The following is a 24237-nucleotide window of genomic DNA, read 5'->3' as shown; positions in this document are numbered from 1 at the left end:
GGAAGGCGGCAAAAACCACCTAAGATGTCCACTTTCATGACCACCTCTGCTTCCTTATCAGTTTGTAGCACTAATGTTGCTGAAGAGACATAACATGTGTCCAAAAAATTAGAACAGATAAGGTGCTTAGCGCTTAAGGAGAACAAAGGGCTGGAGGCGTGTCCCTTCCAAGTCTATAAAAACAGTGAATGTGTAAATAGGAAATTAGCTGGACTGGATCTAGAGGCCAAAGCTGACGATGATGCATGGCATGTAACTGCATCCCCAGTGCCACTTTCCAGCAACTGTTCCAGGACACACACTTTGCAAGCTGTGCTTTCTGAAAGTTGAAACTTCCCTTGCTTTAAGTCCTCCACCCCACCTCCTTCTTGCTGACAGCAGAGAGCCAAGGGAGCGCACAACCTACCATGCATTTCAGCATTCATCTGCAAGCCCGATAGCTGCTGAGTAACTACAGGGATTTAGAACCTCTAGCAGAGCAGTTTAAGTTCTCCATTTGACACAGCACAACATGCGTTTGTCTCTAAATTGCTTAGATTTCCTATTACAGGCTTTTTTCTTAAGGAAGGAGTAATGACAGAAGATAAGAAGATAGTTCTCAGGCACTTAGTGGTTCAAATGCAGTCTTACAACATGACTTGCACTGACCCTATCTCCTCACACAAGTGATAACAAATGGCCATTAAAACAAATGTCAAAGCTTAGCAGCATTAGGAATTGTGAACAATCACTTAATAGAGCATAATCCTCAATACACTTTTTCTTGGGGGGGTAGAAGGGGGAGAAGTGGCCTGTCAAAAAAAATAATCTCACCTTTTAATCAAAACAGATCCATTTACATAGACAGCATGGATTACACAAAAACTTTCCACAAAGTTCATTGCTCATCTAATTATCTGCCCATTAAAACATGCAACCGAGCCATAATCTGTGTATAATGCTACAGAATTTGAGATTGTGGGCATCTGAAAAACAAAGGTCACCTACAAATGCCCTCCCAATCTCCATTTGAATTTTGTGTTTTGACTCGTTGATTATCTCTTGGCTATATTAAGGCAAAGAAAGAAAAAGAAAAGAAAGCTACTATGAACAAAAAGAGGCCATTTGTAAAAATCAAGCTGAAATGCTGATGCGTAATAACTAAGGGGAAGCACTGCTCCACCACCCAGAGAAACCGGAGCCAGGCACGTATGAGTAGCCAGGACTACACACCGTGCTCTTGCTTACACACAGGTAGCCGGGACGCACAGCTGCCTGCACAGGCAAGGGAGCGAGCTCCACACAGGGGAGATGTTTAAAAAGGAAGCACAGCTACGGGTTCCTGCCTGCCGCCTTCTTCCCCACACCGTGTCTGGGGACAGGAGGAGCACATCTGGCTTTTACTAGCAGTGGCTCACCTTGGCCCAAGAGCGGGGATGAAAGGAAGGATTAACGGCCACCGATGCGGCTCCCCACTGCTGCCAGAAGGGTCCTTGTCCTTCCTTGGTGACTCACTCCCGCCCCAGCCCTTGGATGGCCCCAACATTCACACAGGGTCTTTTTTTCACCGGAGCACAGGTTTATGCTGGACTGAAGTGATGCTGTAATCACCGCTGCCTTTAGGCAAAGGGCAGGAGGGAAGGGAAACAACAGGGAAGAGCCTCCTCCCCAGCCGCCTTTGGTTGCTACCATCACAAAGACACATCAGTGGATAATGGATGAAGAGACAAAAACGGAGTGGCAAAGTGGGCCTGAGGTGCAAAGACCTTGAAGTGACACCAACAGAAAGCACCCAGAACAGCTGCTGTACCTCTGCCATCGGTGCTCCTCCCCAGCAAAGCAGGCACCTCCCAGCAGAAATGGGCCACCGGGTCTCATCCCCAGTGAGGCCAGCAAATGGCCCCCCAAGAAGATGCACATTAGGACCAAGAAAAATTGCAAACGCAGCACCGAGGAGGTTCATTAGGGAGCAGGGCAGGAAACCATGTGAGCTCTGTTAGGCTGGAGAGGAGTGAAAAGCGGGAGGAGACCAAGATGGAGAGAGCTCCTCTTTTCTGTACCCAGAGAGATGTTTTGTAACTCTTTGCTGACCAAACCGAAGAGAGCAGATGCAGAATGAGTTGGAAATATCAGGAGCAAAGGTGAACAAGGGCAATATACACTGGTAGAACTCAATAAGAGCAAGCCCAAACCAGAATGTCTTAAACCTCTCAAATGCAAAAGTCCCAAGTTTTACATTCAACACATCATATACCGTAAATGACTTTCCTATTTCCCCGTAATTTTCCTTAACTTTTTCTTCTTCTCCTTAGAGTATTTCCAAAAATATATTAATTTTCTTATAGTATATTCATCCTTCAGTGAATCATACCCAAACTCTCTCTCCTTTTTTCCTCTCCTCTGTGCCCTGGGCCCCTTCCAGGCTGCTATTCTGTTCTCGTATGGCTGGCCTGCAATTACATTTTCCTGTGCACGAGAGAAACACTCCAGGGGGTAGGTGGTCCACAGGTAAGTGATGCCGTCTTACTAGCACAGGCAAGCAGATGAGGTCAACATCAAGAAAAACAAATGCGGAGTTTAAATAATGTGCCTTCACGAAGGGCAAAGACCACTTCAGACCCTGGGAGCACGGATGTACACAGACTTTCTCTTCCGAAGCCAGCCTGCCCCCCCTGAACGAACACATTTAAAACTCAGTAGGGACGTGGCCAGGAACGTGCTGACACGCGTACGTGCCTGGGTGAGCGCTCCTCCTTCTTACCTGCACAAACCAGACCTGCCGTTTCCTTTGTCAAGAAGGAGTTTCACAGGTCCCTTATGAAACTTCATGCATATCATAAAGCGGCAGTTCCTGACTAGTTGAAGCTGCTCTGTGGTTACCCCCAACCTGCGTGGTTGGTTTTGCAGCTGGTGAAAAAGTGAGCTGCTTTGCACAAACCCTGGCTCTTTGGGGATGGGTGAGAATCAGCCCAGCTCTGCTGCAGATGAACTGGAATTGCAGCAGCGGAGCCGTGAAGGCGTGTGGGAAACACGACGGTCGTGAAGACAGCTGTGCCAGGTCTGGTGCTGGGTTTCTCCCACAGTGCAAGGGACGGCTGGAAGGGTAGTCTCCTACTGGCAGCCACTCCATCCACTCCAGCAGAGGTTAGGCTTGGCCTACGCTACTGTTTTTTCCCCATTTACATGACTGTCTGCAGCAATAGAAACACTGCTGGCCATATAACTCCAGCAGGCTTACATCTTACACAAGGAGAAGGATTTTGACTGAGCCTTCAGACCTGAGCAAACATGCCTCCAACGAGGCCAGGCTCCTCTCAGATGAGTAATTCCTTTTTCCAGAATTTTGCTGATTTATGGTGCAGAGAAGTCACTTGCATCCAGGCGGTGAGGAAAGCAGGGTGCTCAGGAAAGGCGCCTTCACCCCTTTCCCATCTTTCACTTACTAAGGTTGTAAAATGCTTGCCGGTCCATCTGTTATCCCACAGATATTTACACTACACGAGTCAACAGGACATGAGCGGACAGATCCACCTGCCAAGGCTCCCACCCACTGCCACTTCTTCAGCAACCATGGGAGCAGAATACATTACGTTGTCACAGACAAGTAGAGTTTGTGTCACTCCTCTGAAATGAAGATAAGGTGGTGACACTATTTCATGATGTCAAAGAACATGGGCAACGTCAGACAGAGACAGGAGATGAGCAGGGAGGTAAGGACATACAGAGGAAGGCAACATGAAACAACCAGCGGTAGCTCAGCTGCTGCCTCATCAGCTCCTGGGAAAAAACAAACTTCTCAGGAGATATATTCATAAGCAAAACCTCAAGGACTCCATCTGAGAATCCAAAAACTTTTCCGCTTGCATGAAAGAAACCACTATATAGTTGTAGCCAAAATCATTTTTCCTTCAAACTGTGGAAAGAAAAAGACTGTTTTGCTGAAGTCTATTTACAATCCAAGTTGCAGTTTTCAGTCAGCTCAGTCAAAAGGGTCTGCTTAATCTTTTATAGGTGGCAAGAAAGAAAGAAAGAAAAAAAAGGAGTAAACTGCTTTCCTGCATATACAAACCAAATTACCAAGAAACACCAAATGTGGAGAGTTTCAGATAGAAGCGCAGATACAGATCAAGGTGGGCTGGTTGCTGGTTTGATTTCTGTTTTCCCATGGTTTTCATTTTTCCTGGAACTACGGTGGAATAGAGAGTGGAGCTTGAGATGCTAAGGAGTTATTAGATAAAACAGGGCGTTGTACTTGAATCTATTTTGTGACTAAAGCAAGTGTTTATTGCCAAACATTCCTGACATCGCAACAGAAGTGTCAGAAAACCCATCACATAAGTAATGCTCAGAACTGGAGCAGACAGAGCACGGGAAATAGGTGTTGTACAAGCAGTTGGCATTATCAGTCAGATGAGCCAACAATTTACTATTTTTCCTCCATTAACTGAAATAACCTCAGCTAGTCTTGTATTTTACAGGAGATGCAGCCACCACTAGGTGGTAGCAGCCTAGTAAATTTGGGATTTTTCGCACCCACTCACATAATGCTGCTCCTACTTCCACCCACGAACTGGAGAACATCTTTCCAACCTGCCGAGTCAACTTGCAGAACGTTAGGGGTTATCTTTGTCCATTTTTACTGTAATCACTCTAAACACTAGAATTTAGCCACCTTCATTGCATCACATGTACACACACAAGTTAAATATTCGCCCATCGCCCACAGTTGAGGAGCTTTGGTCATACCTGCATGCCTTTTGAAATGAAAACATTTGAGATAGAAAAGGACTGTTTACAGTAAACTAAACTGAGTATATCAGGGGGAAAAGGAGAAAAAACAATTCTGGAAAAAAAAAACCACTTTTTGCCTTTGGCACAAGGTATGATTCCCCAGTACCTGCAAGAGAGCAGCTGAAGTGTTCATGACTAGCTCTGACTGCACCTACCAAGTAGAAATCAGCATTGACGCAGGGTGGGTGGGGGAACCCAGACTTTCAGCTTATGGTGAATTCCACCGTTCAGCAGCAAGGCAGTTTGATGTAGAGCCAGCAATACAATCAGCAAGTTTTATACCATCTCCTCACCATCCTCCAAAAAACAGCTCTAATGCTCAGGCCAACCTCAGTGGTAAGCAACTCTTGCTTTATCCTAAGCTGCAGCTCTGGAGCAGCTGTTAAACTCTGCCTGACACTGAAAATGCAGTTTCAAGCCCTTTGCCCTCTAGGAAATATAATTCAGAGATACAAACAGCTAGAACCGTTTTGAAAAACAAAAAGTCTCCCACTATACCCAGGGCTCACATGATTTCTGGAGGAATCACAGAGTGGCAGATATCTAGAGCAAAGATGAATTCTGCTAAACACTAATTGGAAAATTCACTGTTGAGTGTACTTACTTTGTCAATATTTGCCTAGTTAGCACAGGGAAGTTGTGTTCAACCCTCTCACGTTAGGGACAAGCCTGTTTAAGAAAGGGATCTTTCCTTAGCAAAGTCTGTATTACATAAGAGATAATCCCTTACCCCATTCCCATCCCACATTTCTCCTCCATCAACTCTATTTCGTTGCAAGAAGGGAGCATTCAGAAAGCCCTAAGGAGACAAAGGCAGGGCTGCTTTTAATGTGATGAAAGTGGGCGATTCATTAAGTTGCTTCACGTGTTCATTGTATGCTTCCCTGCCAGTACAGGTCTCCCCTGGTCTCACTGCTGCAAACTGGGCGAGATGTCCTCAGTTTGCTTCAGGTTCTTTAGAACATTCCATTCCTCTGCGCGTAGCAAGGATACACATGAGCCCCATCACTCAGACAGCCTCCTCATCTCTGAACCCTATTCAAAACCACCATCCTGGGTTTTTCTGGTTTAAGACAAGACCAAAAGAAACCCTCTATAAACTTGGTCCCAGTGACACTCTATTGAATTGCACTTCCTGTCTTACACCTCGTCCTAAAGCTTTGCTTCGTTTATGGCTGACCAAACACCACCCAAGCATCTCCCTTCATTCCCTTTCCTTCTGGCACACAGTGAAAATTGGGGTAATTACCCACTTCCAAGTACAGCCCTCACATGGGCTCTGTATGTGAATGCCAGGCACGCTACTCACACACATGCTAAAACCAGCGTAAAATGAGAAATGACCCCATTTTAAACTAAGCCACAGTTTCAAATTGTTAATTTACTTCCACTGATTTTGAAATCCGTTTTCTTGGGACAATGGAGGGAGACCACAAGTCCACGGCTGTTGAATGATTTTGGACCATGATTAAACACCACTTGATGAAGCCAGTTAGAAACACCGAGCTATGTTACAAAGCGCATGCGGTAACTGGAACAGTATAGGAACGGGACTCCTTCCTTGCTGTCTGAAGCTGCTATTTGAAGACACAAAGCTTCTGACAGCAAAGCCAGTTTCAACAGCATCTAGCCCCAGCACCTCCCAGGAGATGCTGCCAGCTCCACACCTCAGCTACATCAATGTGCTCTTTTAGGCCCGCACCACCAGCCAGGTCCGGGAACCGATCTCAGCTCCTGCCGGTCCCTCCCCCTGCCCTTCTCATTTTTTTGGTCAGCTGGGTCAGCTACAGCTGTGGGGATGAACAGTTGGAAACAGGTCGAGCCAGTATGGCCAAGAAGTGCTTTGTGTTATCCAACCATGGCCCAGGGCTCTGTCTGCTGGGGGCAGGTCAAACCACTCTGACCAGCCCAGTGCCGGCTGCTAAGAACAACATCTACGTTCCACCGAAGTCCTACCCATCCTACGTGCTGCGCCAGCGCTCATCTCAGCAGCTTTAGAAATGCTTGCCTCCCACCGCCCAGCTCAGCTCCATCAGGATCCCTCTGACTACCAAGAAAGTTTTCCACAGGCCCAAGCAGGACATTTTAGTTTCGTTCTGCCATGAAGACGGTCAGAGGTGAGCACTTTCAGAGCCCTTTCTACAGACTTTTGTTCTGCGAGGGGATCATGTTATAACATGAGTCGTCTTCTCTCACGCTGCAGCCTTCTGTTGTCTGCAGAGGCAGGATGAGCCCACGTGACACCCCAGATACCGTGCTACAGCCCTGTAAAGTTACAGGCTGTTACATGGTAACAAGGCAACTTCGGCTCTTCATGATAGGCAAGATCAAATCACGTCGTAACATGTCCCCAGCGTGGCAGATTTTAATGCCAAACTAGTGCCGAGACCTGTATTACTACATTTGAATCACTGCAAGGCAACCTGCCGTATTAAAAGAAGAAGAAAGGATGAGAAAGGCTGGGAAGACAGCAGATTTTCCCAAACAAACAGGAGCTTGGAAATGTAAGAGGAAAATCTTGTGCACACTTCTGTGCAGTCTAATCGGCAGCTACTCTGAGGCTGAGAGTAACAACTCAGTTATAATTTCAGCTACCCTGACGCACAGAGCCAACTTCTTGCTGCTTTTAGGTTTGTCACTTCAACAACTGTCCCCTGAAACCGACTCAAAGCGACACAAAGTGACCCTGTCTCTCCCGGAGGTGTGAACACCTTACAGCAATGGCTCCCTTGTGCAAACACTTTTCAGGCAAGGGACCTGTACCACCATCTGCTGAGCTCCCTTCTTGCACCCATCCCATTTGGTCAGCACAGAAAAGCCTTGAGCAACTACGCTCACCCTTGGTTTCATGTCAGCTTGTCCTTTCTGACTAAATGCACTCGCCTGCCTACAACAAAACCTTGAGTGATTTCACGGTCTCCTTCACTGCTGAACTCTTAAAACAGAGGGGGCGATATGAGGGCAGGTGAGCTTCAATGCAGATGAATATAAGGTAAAACACCCCTGGCAAAATAATCTAAAATGTGCCTATATGATGCTGAATGTGCTACTGGCAGGTACATTCAGGCAGGAGGTCTCAGAGCCATTGCTGACAGCTCTCCAGGACCACCAGCCTGGCCTGCAGCAGCAGCCAAACTAAAGCCAAGAAACACTGGGTACCATGAGCAAGGGTATTGAGAGCAAGACCAAGGGCGTCCCTTCGATGCTGTGTAAAGCCCTGGTGTGCCCTTGTCTCAGGTGGTGTGTGCACTTCTGGTCTCCATGCCACAGGGAGGAGATAGATGTGTTGCAGATGGGCACACAGCAAACCTGATCCAAGCGATGGGTCATCTGCCCTGCAAGGAGACACCAGAAAAGCTCAGACTTCTCATTTTGGAGAGGAGGGGATGTTATGATTGAGGTTTACAAATTATTAAGGTAGCTGAGAAGGCACACACAGAACTGCAACTCACAATATCGTGCAAAACTGGAACTAAGGGGGACTCTCTGAAACTAGCGGGGGATCAGCTGAAAACAGATTAAAAAATAGTTCCTTACACAGCAGGTAGTGAACTTCTGGAGCTTGATGCCAGATGAGGTTGGAGACAGACAGCATCAGCAGGTTCAGAGAGCAATCGAGAGACTTGCAGACAGCAGGTCCACAAACAGGTAGCAAAGGGAGCAGACAGGGATGTGCCCTCGAACACACAGCCCTAAAGCAGCAGTTGTGGATGCTGATAGAGCATGAAGAGGAACAGACCACAGGAAGCGGCCGGGCCCACACGCTCACCCTAAATAGCACATCCTACCATCCCAGGCGCAAGTACTTGGCCGCATGTACCACTGCTCTAATGTGGCAGGGCACTTCTCATGTCCTTGCACTTGGCTCGCCCGCAGTGTTCAGTCCGACCAAACACAAACTTGGGCTTGCTGTTCTGAACAACTGGGGGAAACTGCATGTGCCACTGTGAGATCCAGCATCCTCTTCCTCAGACTGGGGGATAAGCACACTTCTCTTCAGGCAGCAGCTGGCAACTCCAGGTCTGCGCAAATTCTGTTATATTTGGTAGAAAAGACAAGGCTTTTTTGACAGGGGAAGGGCTTCTGGCCTAACACAAGAATAAAGTATGTCTATCTGTCTTTCTAAGATGTAATAAAAAAACCTACTTGTTGGTTTTCTTTTTCCTTTTTGCCATTTACTGCTTGGTGACCAGCTACAAATCCCTGACTGCAAGCTCCTCAACACTGTAGGCTCTCTCCTGAGATGTCTATCACCCATGTGAATTTGACACAACTTCCATCAAAGCCACAGGGCATCTTTCCATTGATTTCAGTGGAATCAAGCCCCATATGTTCAATAAGCAATCAATTACTTCCCCACAGGAGGAAGTTCTTCATGTCTGTAATTCACTGAAATTACGAGAACAAGGGAAGGGATTGAGCACAGGATGAGTTGAAAGAAAAGCCAGGATCATGCAGAGCCGTATGGAAAGCAGTCCTGCAAGACACCCTTGTGACGAAGAAAGAGATTGTGAGGATAGTTACTTGTAGATCAGCTCCTGTCACACCTGCCACCTCACCCCCAAACACACACACATACACACTGCCTCCCTCCCCACCCCCCAGCCAGCAGCTTCTTCGATACAACGTTGTGGATATGCTTCTCACTTTAATCTTCTCACTTAATCTTTAAACTAAAGAACAAGTTGCTTCTGTTCTAATTAACATCTCAACAAATACAAGGGATTCCCCGCATCTCACAGACATCTCAGGCGCTGTTTCTTTCTCTTAATTTTCTTCCAGTGTCAACACAACTTTATAGAAGCATTAAGGCACTGTTTTTTGTATGCTTTCAAGTCACTCTTTCTTTTTATAAGCCTGCTAAGTCAACCATAAATTTATGGTTACGAATACCACCACTTTCTGCACTTTTATTTGGCCTCATTCACAATGCAAATACAAAACAGAACTTCAAAGTTGAGCAGAAATCCTTTTGCTTCATGATAGCCCAATTCCTTTCCACATTTCTTTTCAAGCATGCAATGACAGGATTAGCTGGGGATTAATTACTTGAAACTCAACCTGCATCTCAGGTCACAATTTTCTCATATTTTCAGCCTTCACAACTTTCGTATCAACCTAGTATTTGTCACACAGACCAAAACTTACAACAGACAAGATATTTTTCTTTCCACACAAACATCCTAGTTGGAGGTCTCAAAACCCAAACAAAAATCCTGTTCACTGTGCAAACTCAATCCTCCCACCCAGTTACAGTCCTATTCCCAAATGGAAACTAGACTGCTTTCCAAAAATGTCACCTTCAAAAGCACAAAAAAATAATTCAAAAAAGTAGTATTCTCTGCTTCCTATGTTGTCCCTTAAAGGCAACTGCTCTTCTGATAAAATATACTTACTCACTAGAGGGTAACCTAAACAGTCAGTTTAAGTGCAACATGATTTGATATTTTATTAACTTTCTCCATAAGAATGGTCATAGGCTGGATTAAAATACATCTGTGCCTACATATTGACTCAGAATATACTGTAAAATTTGGTTAGCAGCACAGCAAGGCTAGCCTAGGCTGGACACTTCATGGAAGCCAGTCATTTGAAGGGAATCTTTTTCAATATAAAGGGTCATCTAAATAATCACAACACCCAAGAAGATCATTCCTTAATTAAGATATCTCCTGCCGTTCTTGTCCTAGTGGAAATACATTCTTGCCTTGGTAAGGACAAATGCTGTAAAGATGTCTACAATTTCACTTAAGTCATGAAAACAAAGAATAAAAGTGCCTCCAGTCCTTTTTTTTCCCCAGACTTGTGTCCTCCAATCAGCAGGAAACATTTGGGTTCATGGGCTAGGTGTAACTGTATTCTATTTATTTATTTATCTGTTTGTTTTGTTTATAGATCTTTTCTTGTCCAGTCAATTCCTGTTGTAACAGCAAAACAAAACAAAAATAAAACCCCCTCCTCTGCCATTAATTCTCACTTTCTACAAAAAATAATCCTGCAGTATGACTCTGAAAATATCCATAAGCGATTCTTTGCAAACAGATGTAAGTTGTCTACAACAAACTAAAGGCCAAAAAAGACCATTATTTTAATTTTATACTGAACCTGGTCTGATGCACGTGTCATAAAAGGAGCAAAATTAACTGCACCACCTGCAGGGCACATCTTACTCGCTGCTCTGAGAATGAAAAAAGTCAAGAGCAGGACAAAAGAGCAAAAAAGAAAGGCAAACTGAGTTGAACACAGAAGAGTAAATTAAACAATAAAGACATGAAGAGAAAGAAAGTATTGAAAGCAAGTGTTCCAGCATGTTCAAACAAAACAGGTACTATGTTAAACACACTATAAAACCAAGCTATGCCAAATTCCCAATGCCCCACTTGAGCTTTGCATTAAAATAAAAAACAGCGAGGAAGGTGTATGCTTCTTCAGGGAAATGCTGTTGAACCAAAAAACACACAGTGGTGTTGAGGCAAGAATAAGCAGGGTGAAAACTTTCACAAGTGAGACTTTTGGTTGCGTGAGGGATGTAGGTAACTGGTAGCATGTGTGTTTTTGCACTTTCACAGAAGGCAAGTATGATCTTGACACCACACAGGAGTCCTCCACATCAAAATATTACTGAACATGAGAGACACACTTGCAAAAGTATTTTCCTGTCTGTATAAATACAGTTTAGAACTGGTAATATATAGTTACTACTTAAAAGCTCAGAATTGTATACCTTTCCCTCAGCCACGTTCACTCAATTATTAGCTTAGACCACTTAAGATAAATTTACTCCAGTAACAACTTCCCTACAAACGGATGGAGAAGAGCTAGTTGCCACTTTTGAGCTCAAATGACTGCCTTTGTTTTTTGACAGCAGCATACTACAGAATCTAGAAGCATGGACCAGCTTGCCTGCAGTGATTCCCTATGGAGCAGATACCCAACACATGCATTTTGGAAGCAGATCACTGGGACTCTAATCTGTCCCATCCACATCAACATCTTGGCCCCTTCTCTCCCCAGGTCAGGGAGCCACCATCAAGCCCAGACAGTAAAGTTCCCCTTTTCTCTTTACAACATGATTAGTGAATAGAATTTTTCCTAACTCCACTCAAAAACCAGAGCTATCTAACAAGTCACTGCCTGTGCAGTAGTTAGGGACAGGAACGGTGCACTGCACTATGATGCAGATGCCTCCATCAGAAAACCAACTCGCCCACCCAGAATGCAAACCCAACAAACTGCTGTTATCTACCATGCAGCTGCCAAACTCCTCCCATGCCACCAGCACCTGACACTCACCACAAAAACACAGGGCTCGGTCCACCCAAATGCACCCTAAACACTTGCTTTGGCACCATCTCCCTGGCCTAATCTCCTCTACCTTCCTAGCTTACCCTTCCTTCTCCCCTCCATTAAGCCTCATCTACACTGCTGCCGCAGGGGAGATGCTGTTAATTCCCAGTCCAGAAACAGCGCTAGTGTCACCTGAAAGCAGATGCCCCAAGGCCAGTCAAAACTTGCTGTAGGGTGGTCCTCCAGCAACAAGTCTCCTTTAACACTGCTCCTATGATGATTAGAAAAAGAGTTCAGTATTATCATCGCCAGAGCACACCAGCTGGAATCCGATTACTGCCACTGCCGTAGGATCACCAAAAATCTTGTCTCTGCACTGAGGATCCAGCCCTGCCACAGCCGCCGTTGCTTGCCTTCCTCGTAGGGATTGCAGCACAGGCTTTCTGAAAGGATGGTGTCTCCTTCCAAGCCCAGTGGTCGTAGGGGAGACAAGTTTTACCAGTGTAACTCCAGGCCGAATGCATTTTCCTGTCTTCATTAAGGGTTTACACCAGTACTGCTACCTTGGAAGTCTGCCATCAATAAGCAGGTCAAAGCTCTTAGTCTGGGAAAAGCCTCTCTATTGTTTTCTGTCTCATGAACAGTTCTTCGGTAACTATATATTTTTTTTGGAGAGCAGGGTGTTAGAAAACAATTGATACGAATAAAGAGCGCTCCTTCACCACTGAAAGTAAACTGTATGCTTAATAACATGAAATAATTTGTTCTCTGCGGCCCAGAAAACAATAGCCTTACTGTTGCACTGATACCTTGCAAGTTATGTCCTCATGTCACCCAAAGCAAACTGTAATAGGGACTGCTCCACAGCTCAGATTCCCTTTAAACCTCTTAGCTAACCTTTTTTACCTCTTCAGGTTTCCCTCTTTAGCACAGGCATGAATCAGTTGCTTCAGGAAACATCAATTCCTTCAAAAAACCAAAGTTATCTTTTATGAGGCTGTACTCAAGTCCCCTAAATTTCTTATAAATATCCCTAACTTTTATTTTTTACACCAGGAGTTGAGAATGCATAATGAAGCAAGAAGTATCGACAACTGTAACTGACTTAAAAGGGAGCAACAGCAACTAGTGCTCTGTCCTCTCTCTCTCCAAGCAGGATGAGAATCTACTAATTACTTTACTACAGTGCGGGTGGAAAAAGGAGTGAACTCCAAATCAGCACAGCATTCAACGCAGTATTTCCTTTATAGGGAAGAATGAAAAATAACCCCAAACCTAGAATAAATCTCCCTCCCCAGTTCCTCCTTTGTTTACATCAGGTTTGAGGTTACTTACACAGTGGCACAATATTAAGAATTTCACACACATCCCCACACCTTAGGGCATAAGCCCACCTTTACTTGTCTAGCACTCAGAAGAAACATTTCCTAGAGCCAAGCAACTACGTAATGCTCAGGATGATGTTTGCTGCATCCTCCTCCTTTGATCTGTCAAATAAAAGCCACCACACAAAAAAAAAAAAAGCTAAACGCTGTATTATTTTATTTTCCTGCCACAATTCTATACTTATTTGCTCTCATCTTTATAGATCTTTTTATCATTACTGATGCAGACAAACAGCAACTGGAAGCAGCCAAACAAACCATGTAAGGCACAATGAAATATTCAACACACACGTTCACCTTTGAGATAAGACAATAATAACAGAACACCTGAAACCAGAGTCTTTTCCCAGGTAGGCTAAATTATGCCACTGAAGTCAAATGGGTTTTAGCAGTTCAGTTTGCCCCCCCAATACTCAAAAGCACAGAGGTTATTCCACTACTGAAAAATTTAGCACCACCACTATACAACAACAGCAACTAGGGATTTGCAAAATAACAAAGAATACCCATTCAGGTATCAGAGAGAGGACACGAAAGATAGACTCCTCCCATGGAGAAGCCTTTCCATGAGGAACATTCCCCAGGGTCTACAATCCACTGTGAGCACAAGGCACTCTTACCTGTGTGAGTGAGCATGTGCCGCTGCAGGGAATTTGCCCATGGAAAGACTTGAGGACAGTAAGGACAAGGGATATTTTGCAGGCAGTCTGAAAAAGCGTTCCTCTTCCCTCTCAGCAGCTTATCTTCAGCAGTTTCCTTCTCATCCTCACTCATTCCATTTCTGCCGCCTTCTTCCTTGAAATTGTCAGTGGACTGCAGAAATGGGCTAAATTTATTAGTGTCTGTGGTAGCCAGCATCTTCTCTATGCTAGCAAACTCCCCACTTGACTCCAGGTCCACACCACTGCTAAGTTTAGGCTTATTTTTTGTTCCTTTCTTTCGACCTCTTTTCTTAGTCAACCCAGCATTGGCAATGGGAGACTGCTCTGGATCACACGCCTGAGTCAGGTCACTGGGCAGGCTGGAGTCTCTCTGAACAGCGGTCACGATTGTCACTTTTGCTTTGGCGTTCCCTGATTTGTCACAGCCAGTGGAGCTGCTCACTGCCTTGGGACTGGCGTCTGCAGCCTCTGTTTTCAATAAAGCAGGAGCAGAAGACACAGATGAAATGATCTGTGCAATGGAAGCCAACGGTGGCAGCTCTTTAGTTACTGGAGGCTTTGGCAAGAGTGGTGGCGGTGGTGGTTTAGGCCTCAAGGGTCTCAGCAAGGCAGAATTGCCAAGGAGAGCCGGGGAAATGATCGGGACAGTCAAATGCAACGAACCTTTCAGTGGCTGGGGATGCCTGACACCCCTGTTTTTCTCTGAGCTTCCATTGGCACCAAAAACCAAAGGACACTGCAGACAGTTATAGGCTTTATCACTGTTCCCAGCAGCAGCCAACTCTTGACTCCTGGCTTCGCATGGGACATCATCTTTATCCTTCTTCAGGGCTTTGGGGATGGACAGGTCGATAGGCTCCATGGAACAATCGTAGAGGGACAGGGGAGAAGAGCCAAACAGGTTCTCCTGCTTCACTTGCACAGCACTCAGGTTTTTGTTCTTCTGAGAGAAATCCAATGGCTCGTCAAAATCCATCGGGAAGTTGCCTGCAGGTTCAAGTTTGATGGGAACGTGAGACGATGTCCCAAGCAAGAAGCCATTTTGTGGCTCCAAGAAAGGCGTCATGGGCTTGCGGTCCATGTAAGTGCTGTCCTCCAATAAAGAAGGGTCTGTCTGGCCTTCCTGGGCACTGCAGTCCACCGCCAAGATGTAATTCTCGATCTCCCTTTCTTGCACGTGCAAGTGCTGTTTGAGGATATGGTGAATGCAATTTCTCTTGGCTGAAAAGGCTGTGCCACACTCCTTGCACTCAAACGGCTTCTTCTTCTGGCAGCCACTGTGCGTCCTCATGTGAATGCGGAGAGCCCGGTAATGCTTCAGGTCCTCACCGCACAGCTTGCACACAGTGTCTGGGGAGCAGAAGGCATCCACCATCTCTGCAGCATTGCTGGTGACATATTCGATGTTCTTCTCTATATCCTTCCTGGTCACTTTGAGATGCTTCTTTCGCAGATGCCTCTCACAGTTGGCTTTCACTGTGAACGGGTAGTGGCAGATTTTACAGATGTAAGGCCTCTCCCCGCTGTGCGTCCGCAGGTGCCGGATCAGCGCTGCCTTGTCAGCTGCGATGTAGTCACAGATGTTGCACTGGTACGGGGAAATACCCAAGTGAGAACGGATGTGAGCTCTCAGGACACCAGAGAAGGCAAACACCTGGTCACAGAAACGGCAGGGGTACAAAACTTTCCTCATGGTTGGGGCTTTCTTGTTCGCTGCCCCTGCAATGATGGCTTTGAGGTCTCCTTCTGTGACCTCTTGCTTGATCTTGGCTTCCATACTCAGAGGCAGGAGAGCTTCAATGATGCTGTCCTGCTCCAGTTGTGTCTTCATCTCGTGCTGAGTTAAAGGCTCTACTTTGGGTTGGAGGAGCAACTGTGAGGAAGGACTTGATTTGGCTCCTGGCTGGGGTAGGTGAGAGTTGGAGGAGGACTCCACCGAGTTCTTGATCAGCCTCGGAGGGGGAGGTGGGAGGCTTGGGCTGATGCAGCCAGGGGAGGCTTGCTGGGCACTGATAAGAGGAGGCGGCGTAGAGGTTGCAACGACTGTTCGGGGCGTTACCAAAGGCTTTGGCTTCAGTGGTGGCATATGCTTGAAAATGGACTGCACAGGGACAGAAGGTGCCTTAGAAAGTGGAGGAAGACTGATCTGAGGAGGAGCGGAAGAAGCCATCTTCAAGATCTGCTGAATGTCTGCCAGCTCAATGGCAGACTCATTGGAGATGGGTTTTACCACAATACTGCTGTCAGGCTGGATGATAAAACCCTTCTGGAAAGGCTGCAGCGAGAGGAGCTTTATGTTTTCTTTTGTTGGGGGAAGGACTGAAAATGACCCTCCCATAGAGGCAGCTTCCAGAGGAGAGAGGCTGAGCAGACCGGTGCTGCCAGGTTCCTGAGGTAGGTTACTCTTCAGTGCTCTGAGCCGCGTTTCTTGGACCTCATCTTGTATATTGTCCTCCTGCTTGACAGGCTTGATGTCTTTGGTGTACTGTAGGCCCAAGGATGCCATGAAGGCTTTCTGGTCTGGGTTCTCGCCAGGTGGGTTTGTGGACTGTGGCTTGTGCTTGTCTTTTCCCTGATCCATCATGTGGGTTTCTATGTGCAGTTCGAGCGCCGAAAGCATGGGGAATGCCTTGTTACACATCTCGCAAATAAACTGATGGAAGTCACTGATGCACCTTCGCAAATTCGTTTCACACCAGACCTGCAAGACATGTGAAAATACTTAGACATCTCAAACTGGAAAGGCATGACATGCCACTACAAAACACAAACAGTTCACACTCTTTTCCAATGCCCAAGTTAAGGAGTTTAGAGCAGCCACCACCTACCAAGCGTGGAGATATTCCTGCTCCGCAGCTTTTAGTCACCTACATGGTGTATCTGAATTAGGGGCTGATTTTCCAAAAGTTCCATTCTATAAAGGCAAACTCCTTCAGAGGGCTATTCAGATACTCAGATACTTTTCCATCCTGAACTTCCCTTCCAGAAACCTCTCTCACTTCACTGACAGGACAAGAGGCTCAGCAGACTATACAGCAAACTTCAGTAAGCGGGGCAGTAAGACTACCTCTTTTAGCTTTATTACTACAAAGAAACCAGGAGGAGAGGAGGAAAAAAAAAGGCATCGAAGAAGGCAAAACAACATAAATCAACCAAAATAATATCCCCCAAAAGCAAATCAATGAAGCGCAGAGCCCAAAGCAGAAAGGCTTTTGCTTAGTGAAGTCTGATTACATTTATTCTCCCAAGAAAAATACTAAGCTCACAAACGGATTTTTTACCTGCCCCTCAAAAGGATCATAGATCCAAATGCTGTCTTTAAATGCTACCCAGACAGCTCACATGTTGCAAAGGTTCCACATCAAAGAAGAGCACAAGTGATTAAGTAGAGGGCTGGCAAGACCTTTATATACACTACACACTTTGTTCAGATACTTCGTGGGACTCGCCTCACAGGGCATGCAAAATCATTACAAAAGCAAAGTCCCAACATTTAAATCCCTTAGTAAGTTTAAATGTCTGACAATAATTACAAAAGAAATAAAATCAAGTTGTTTTAAAAGTTTTTTCTTTTTCTGATTTTGTAAATTTCACACCAAAACCCTCCTAGAGTTACAAAATGACCTACATGCTCCCGGGGCCAAGCAGCAAATTTCAAGTCTAACACCCTGCAGTCAGGAGAGCTGGAAATCAATGTTTTAATTGAAGTAAAAGAAAAGTGCAGATACTGAATAAGCATGGTCCTGCTGGATTGTGTTGTTGATTTATTTATTTATTTTTTTAAAAACAGAAAAGTAGCTTCATCCAGAACCAAACTAACTAAGGCTGACAAGGTTTGACAGAGGGAGGAAAAATAACATCCAGTAGAAAGCTTTATGCCTCTCAGAAAAATATTTACAGACTACTTCCCTGCCCTTCCCCAGCCACTGTCTTTCAAAGGTGCAAAATCTTCAGACCTCATGTAAGGAACATAGTGGAAAGGTGCCTGGGAACGTTTTGTGAAGTAATCACCGAAGAGGTCACCATTTAGCAAGGTGACCTGAATTTTTGATAGGTAATTTTGAAGATAAAATCTTTCACACCACAACTACAAACTTCTTACAGTAAATTAAAATCATGTATTCCTTACTATATATGTCCTCCCTATTGATTTTAGATGTGGGATGGTTTTGGGAAGGAGAGAACTACTGGGCACGCTGGACAGGGCAAGGATCTAACATCACCAAAGTTTTTGTTTAAATATTTTTATAGATGATTACACCAACAGTTACCCACTGGAATGCTGAATAAAATCAACCCCAATATTCTTCAGATGAAAAAAGAAAAAGGAAAGGCAGAAAGTGTTTGAAGCCTACAGAGACAGTGGTAATGTGCTTTCCACAAAATATTCTACATCCAGTCTCTGTCTCATCAAGGAAGAGTCAACAAATACAGAAAATACGTACTTTATCAGTTGGTACCTTAAGCTATGAAGAACAGAGAGTACCTGAGAAATGCGGGGGAACTTCCTACAGGAGAAGTCCATGAATCCCAAGTCGTGGAAGCCTGCTGGAATCGAAGGGTTGTTCTGAATGAAAGGCTTTCCCATGGCATCTCTGGGAAGCTGCTTGTGGATAACTGCATTATGGCGCAGTAAGCCCCGATGAGTACGAAAGGTAATACAACAGATGTCACACCTGGAAAGGGAAGGAATAAAATCGAAATGACTTACTGACTGCTGTAAGCTTAAGACCTAGCATTCCTCTTACATTAGGACAGCCTCCTTCCTCTCACCCCACGATACCAAGAACCTGCCAAACACAAAGCAAAGCTACAGTGTGTCAAACTGCTATTACCACAGAAAGGCCATTTCAATCACAGTCATTTTCTACCAGTTTCTGGCTATTAAGTTCGCTGGAAATTTAAAGAACAGAGCACATGAGAACTGCGCGCTCCATGTGGGTAGACTGCAAAGTGGCAGCTGAGATCACAGCCTTCTGACAACCTTCCCATTGTCCAACATAAAATATTTCAGTGACTTTACATCATTTCATTTTTACTAAAATGTACTATTAAAATAAAAGACATTTTAAAAAAATCAGTGACAAGGAGAGGCTAAATCAGACCTAAGTAGCAAGCAGCTGGAAATGTATAAATAGCACCTTTTTTAACTACTGCTTAAAAACATACTACTGCACACCACTCAAATACCCATGTAAGAATTTTCTCTGCGCTACTATTCCATAAACTTTCACTGATTTTTCTCAAAGTTGTTATGAGAAATATACTGTTTTAACTTGTGCTCCTTGGAGGGAAGGAGGGTCAGAGGAGGAAGACCTGAACCACATTCAACACTTCTGACACTCATACACCCCATTCAAGACAATGTGCCCCAAAGAAAAATGCAGAAGCAATTCCTTTTCCTACCCACACTTTACTGGTAAGATTTCTTGTTTTTCTTAAGTTCTCAAATCCTAAATTCAGCTAAACAGAACTTTCTCACAAAAAGTAGACTTGTGTTAAACAATCAAAGGTACTGGAAATGCAGCTATGCTGCAGGCAGTAAGGACTATGCAGCAACATTTGGCCAACATGTCAACAAACAAGCCTACCGCCTTTTAAATATCTGTGATTTGAGAGCTCTGCAGCATGACAGGTTGTGTCCACTCTGCATTCAAAAAGTGACGCAGTTTCACTCCACATGGTTCCTTGTGGTTACAGCTCCAGCTCGCACCCAAAGCCACGGGTCTCACAGAAGCAAACACCAGTGAATGTGAAGCAGTCGGATTTTGTCAGTGAGATTATTATATGCACTAGGAGTTTTTCATGCCTCCCTTTGCTTTAGTTCTCCCCATACTGTCTTCGCTCTCCACATCAAGGAAAAGGACATGTGCCTACTCATTAAAAAAACATCCTGCAATTAGAAATTACTTCTGACAAAATCCTGAAACCACCCCCTCCCTGTCCTGTCCCTAACAAACTCCCATTGTTGTTCTTTTTATCACTACATAAACTTCCACAGACCTTTTTTATTCCCTGAAAATGAAGAGATAACCAAGTCACCCACAAAGCAACTGGACTCATAGTCTCTGAGTGGTGAAAGAAGCAAGTGTGAAGTATATGTAACATGGCCTTTGTTATCACGGTACCCAGAAGGCTGGGGACATAAACATTATGTGCTGGAGGTTTAATCTGTTTTCTCTCCCTGTCAATTCCTTGCATCCTACCTTTATAATTATTACTACCATAGTCCCTGCATTCCATTAAATAAGGAACCAATGCCATTTACAAAGCAAACGTTTCCTTAAAGAGGTCTGTTACAGTCTCTGGTTAGGGGGTGGGGGAGTGGAATGCCAACACACAGCACTCCTCCAGCGTCAGGATCTACGGCTCTCCTCCAGCTCACTTGGCATCATCTATTCCACGAGGCAAAGCTTTCATCTTCAGCGACAACAAAAACACAAACCCACGAAAGCCACTGGGGGAAGGAAGGCATTAAAAGGGTTAGAGCAGTCACCTGAAGAACTTGCAGGCTACTGAAACAAATTCTTTTTTAGAGGCGACGAGAACGCCTCATGTGAAAGCAAGCAGCACTTCTGGCACACTCCCCCTGGTACGTCAGCATACAGACAACAAGGGCTTGCAAGCAATGCTCCAGCACCACCAGGAGCACTGCTGGCGGGCTGTGGGGCCAGCTGCTCTGCAGAGGGACACAGACCCTCACTTCAGGGTGTCTTTGAGGTAGCGCTGGGGTTCCTGATGTGCCTGGCCTCTCCTGGACCAGCAACCCAATGCAGCGGCTGTATCCCTTTGTGTGTGATGGGGCAGGCACAGCTATACCATCGGCTGGACCACAGAGGTACTGGGAGAGCTGGCACCTGCCACGGTACCCCAAGGATTTGGGCTGAGCAGGAGGCAGCGCTCCTGAGCAAGCAGCCAGCCCTCACACACGGTGGGGAGGTGGCCTCACCCATCTCATGCTCCCTCACCTCCACCTCCTCACACCGATGGGCTGTGCGACACACTGATTTTAAGGACTGGTTTATTTAGGGCTCCCATCAAAAGCTGCACTTGAGAGCAAATCTTTCAGAGCAGAGACCCGTGTGAGAAGTCCTTTGCAGTACACCTGTATCAACTACTACGCCTCAGGACAGTAAAAATTTGCAATTCAAAAACTGTGTTTTCCAAGCAAAGAGAACTGCCTCCCCTCCCCCAAAACAAAAGTAATGTATCTTGGAAAAGGAATATATACTTTCTCTCTTTTACAATGCACAGAATTAAACACCTCTCTGTATTTTAAATTCCTCCTTAATCTTCTATTTTCCTTGCTGTGAGTAAAGAAGTAGCAAGCAAAAAGAGAAGCTGGGAAAAGAATTAAGCTCTTTTTCCATTTGGTCAAAAAGAAGCATCTGGCTGAAAAAAGAAACATCCAGATAAACCATGCCTGTTATCTCAAGATTAAAGCACTTCAGGGAATATACATGCACAGAACCCTGGTTCTGCACCTTCCCCTGGCGTCACAGTTTACAGGACCACATGGGAGCTGGAGCACAGGAGGGACCCGGGGATGCCCTCCCTCCCTCCCTCCCTCCCTCCGTGGTCCAGGCACACCTGCACAGGCAGCTGCAGCTTGGAGAGCTGAAATAAAAACAGCCCTAGAAAAGCCCTCCCTAAGAGATGTGTGGAGCAGCCCCTCCAGGGCAGGCTGCCCCGGCAAGCAGGCAGCCCAGCAGGCTCCAGCGACTGCTGGCACTTAGTGCTCATGGTGCTCACCAAGGACAAGGGAGGTCATTGTAAAGCTGCTCACGATGCTGAGGGGTGCCAGCATGCCACCGGCTCAGGAGGTCTCTTGGGCTCTGTAGACCTCACTTGGGCTTGTCAGACTTCACTACGGGTGCAAGCCATTTAAAATACACAGCCCGTTTGCCCAAGTGTATGCACAATGTTTTTCACGTGTGCGTGTTTTTGCTGAGTTCCCTCCCCCTCACCTCAAGTAGAAAGGAGTCTGAGTTTCTCCCAAATGACATGACTTGAGCTTTGAAGTCAATTAGCAATGCAGATGCAGATATGGACATGTACCACCTCCAAGAAAAACTTACAGCTACTAAGCTTCAAAACCTGACTAGTTAAGGCAAGCATCATGTTGCATTGACTAAGGCTTGTGTTAATTTAAGATGGAGTAAGCTGCCATGCCTAACAATGCAGTAACTTGAAGCATTAGGTTTTTTTAATGACTTCTAACCATTAATTTCTCTGTTTTGTCATCAGTACAATTTTCCATCTTTAGGTAGTGTCAATGCCCACAGTATTTTAAAATCTAAACCCACAGTCTAAGAAGGAAAAGAGAAAGGAATCCCAGGTGATATGAACACCTTTTCCTCTTGCTTAAATGACTTTTTTTAAAAAAAGAAGATAAGTAACTGTGGAAAGTCTTAAAAGTCTGGCATATCAAATAAAGCATCCCAAACATATGGCAATACTTTGCTCATGATGAACTTTAAAACAACAACAGCAAAAAACAAAAAAAAAAAACCAAAACAAACAAAAAAACAACCCCTCTCCTTACAGTTTCACAAGTCTGCTCATGTGTAGTGCCAAGTCAAACATGGATGGGTATGGCTGCAGAGAACAGAGATGGGAACAGGTTTTGAGGTTGTTAGCAGAGCAGACAGAGCAATGGCTCAACACCTGAGTGGAGATAAAAGCACTCTACTTGCAAGGTAAGTTTCCAGATGTAGCTAATAAAAGTTGCTGTGTTACCATGTGATTGCTAGTCTTGGCCAGAGTTTTCCATTTTTCTATAAATGTGATTACAAAGCAGAGAGAAGAAAGCTGTTCAGTTCCAAGCACAGAGATTCAACTATAAGTAAAAAGGAAAAACACGCTTTTAGCAGCTAAGACCACTTTAAAATGAGCTTCATTCTCAATTCTTTACATTTTGAAGTCATTCACACCTGTGCAATGCAAATGTAATACTAGGGCTCCGGCTCACTGGCAGAGGTGTACAAAGCAAGCAGGTGAGAAAACAGAACTGCTAAAATGTAAAAGCAGAACCAAAATATGACTGTGCGATGACACTGTAATGACCAGGCTGACCTTGGTGCTCAGGCCATGGATCACACCAGGCAAGACTGTTTAATTATTACTATACCAGTGCACCCCTTTTTTTTTTTTTTTTTAAATACAGATAAGGTGTCTGTGTAAAAACACACCATTAAAAAGCTTTCTACTAAAATGTTAGTATTCACTTTGTGCAGCTTGTTCAAGAAGCAAGCCAGGATTTGCTGCACTTATGACAAGCTGCACCTATGCACGAAAAGTTTATGTAAGCGATGCCTGTTGCCTTGCATTACACTCTTCTCTGAGACAATTCCGATCTGTCAGCATTGGAAATAGGGGTTTTTTTCTTTAAGAAAAGGAAAGGAAATGCAGAGCCAAATTTTAAACAAAATTAATCAGTCTTGATCTTGATTAACAGTAATGCCAACATTCAATCCTTCTACATTTTGTATTCCAGTAAAGATGCAAATGCCAAATATTTACACCCATCGTTCTGTTACCAAGAAGTTAAACAAACACTATGTTATGCTCTGCATTACCTGAGACCTGCAAAGGGAAATGAACATTTAGCATTCTTCTGCTTGTAATTCTGAAAACACACAAGGGTAGACCAAAACCTTAAATTTTCATCCATGCAGCTCATTAACACTATGCTGCCCATGTTGTAGATGTCAACAAATAAAAAGTGTTAATTTCTAGGTGAAGGTTGGTATAATTTTTTTCCTTTCCTGTCTTGTACTCTTTAGCAACTGCCACAAATAGAAGCAAAGAAAACAAAACAAGAATGAAACATATCCTGAGACAGAAGTCATTAATACACAGTTATGTTACTATCCTCCCACTGAAATCTCTAATACATACCGTGCATAAAATTCTGCCTTTGTTGTTGTTATTCTCCTTTCTGTCTCACATTATTTGCAGAATCAACGCAGCTCTCTTTATGAGCAAAGAAAATCCTATGCTGACCTAAAAATAATACAACTAGGCAGAACAGAAAGATGGGCGATTCCCTGCTGTTGACTCATGACAGCAGGCTCCCAGCCTCTGCACCAGCCCTGTGCACTGCTGAGGAGGATGGCAAGGAAGGGGAGACG

General features: G+C 44.8%; 1 protein-coding gene across 8 annotated transcripts in view; it reads right to left on the bottom strand.

Moving 5' to 3' along the window:
• RREB1 (ras responsive element binding protein 1) overlaps positions 1–24237 on the bottom strand; it is a 129546-nt gene that overhangs the window by 8344 nt on the left and 96965 nt on the right. For all 8 annotated transcript variants that reach the window (XM_080379948.1, XM_080379949.1, XM_080379950.1 and 5 more), the window contains 2 exons: positions 18591–18780; positions 14063–16805 (listed from right to left, as the gene is read on the bottom strand). In XM_080379948.1, the coding sequence (XP_080236074.1) occupies positions 14063–16805; positions 18591–18780 (2933 nt within the window). The remainder of the gene's footprint in view (positions 1–14062; positions 16806–18590; positions 18781–24237) is intronic.

This window comes from Falco punctatus (genome assembly GCF_963210335.1).
Source record: "Falco punctatus genome assembly, chromosome: 3".
NCBI classification, from domain to species: domain Eukaryota; kingdom Metazoa; phylum Chordata; class Aves; order Falconiformes; family Falconidae; genus Falco; species Falco punctatus.
This window is presented reverse-complemented; position numbering and strand designations above follow the sequence as displayed.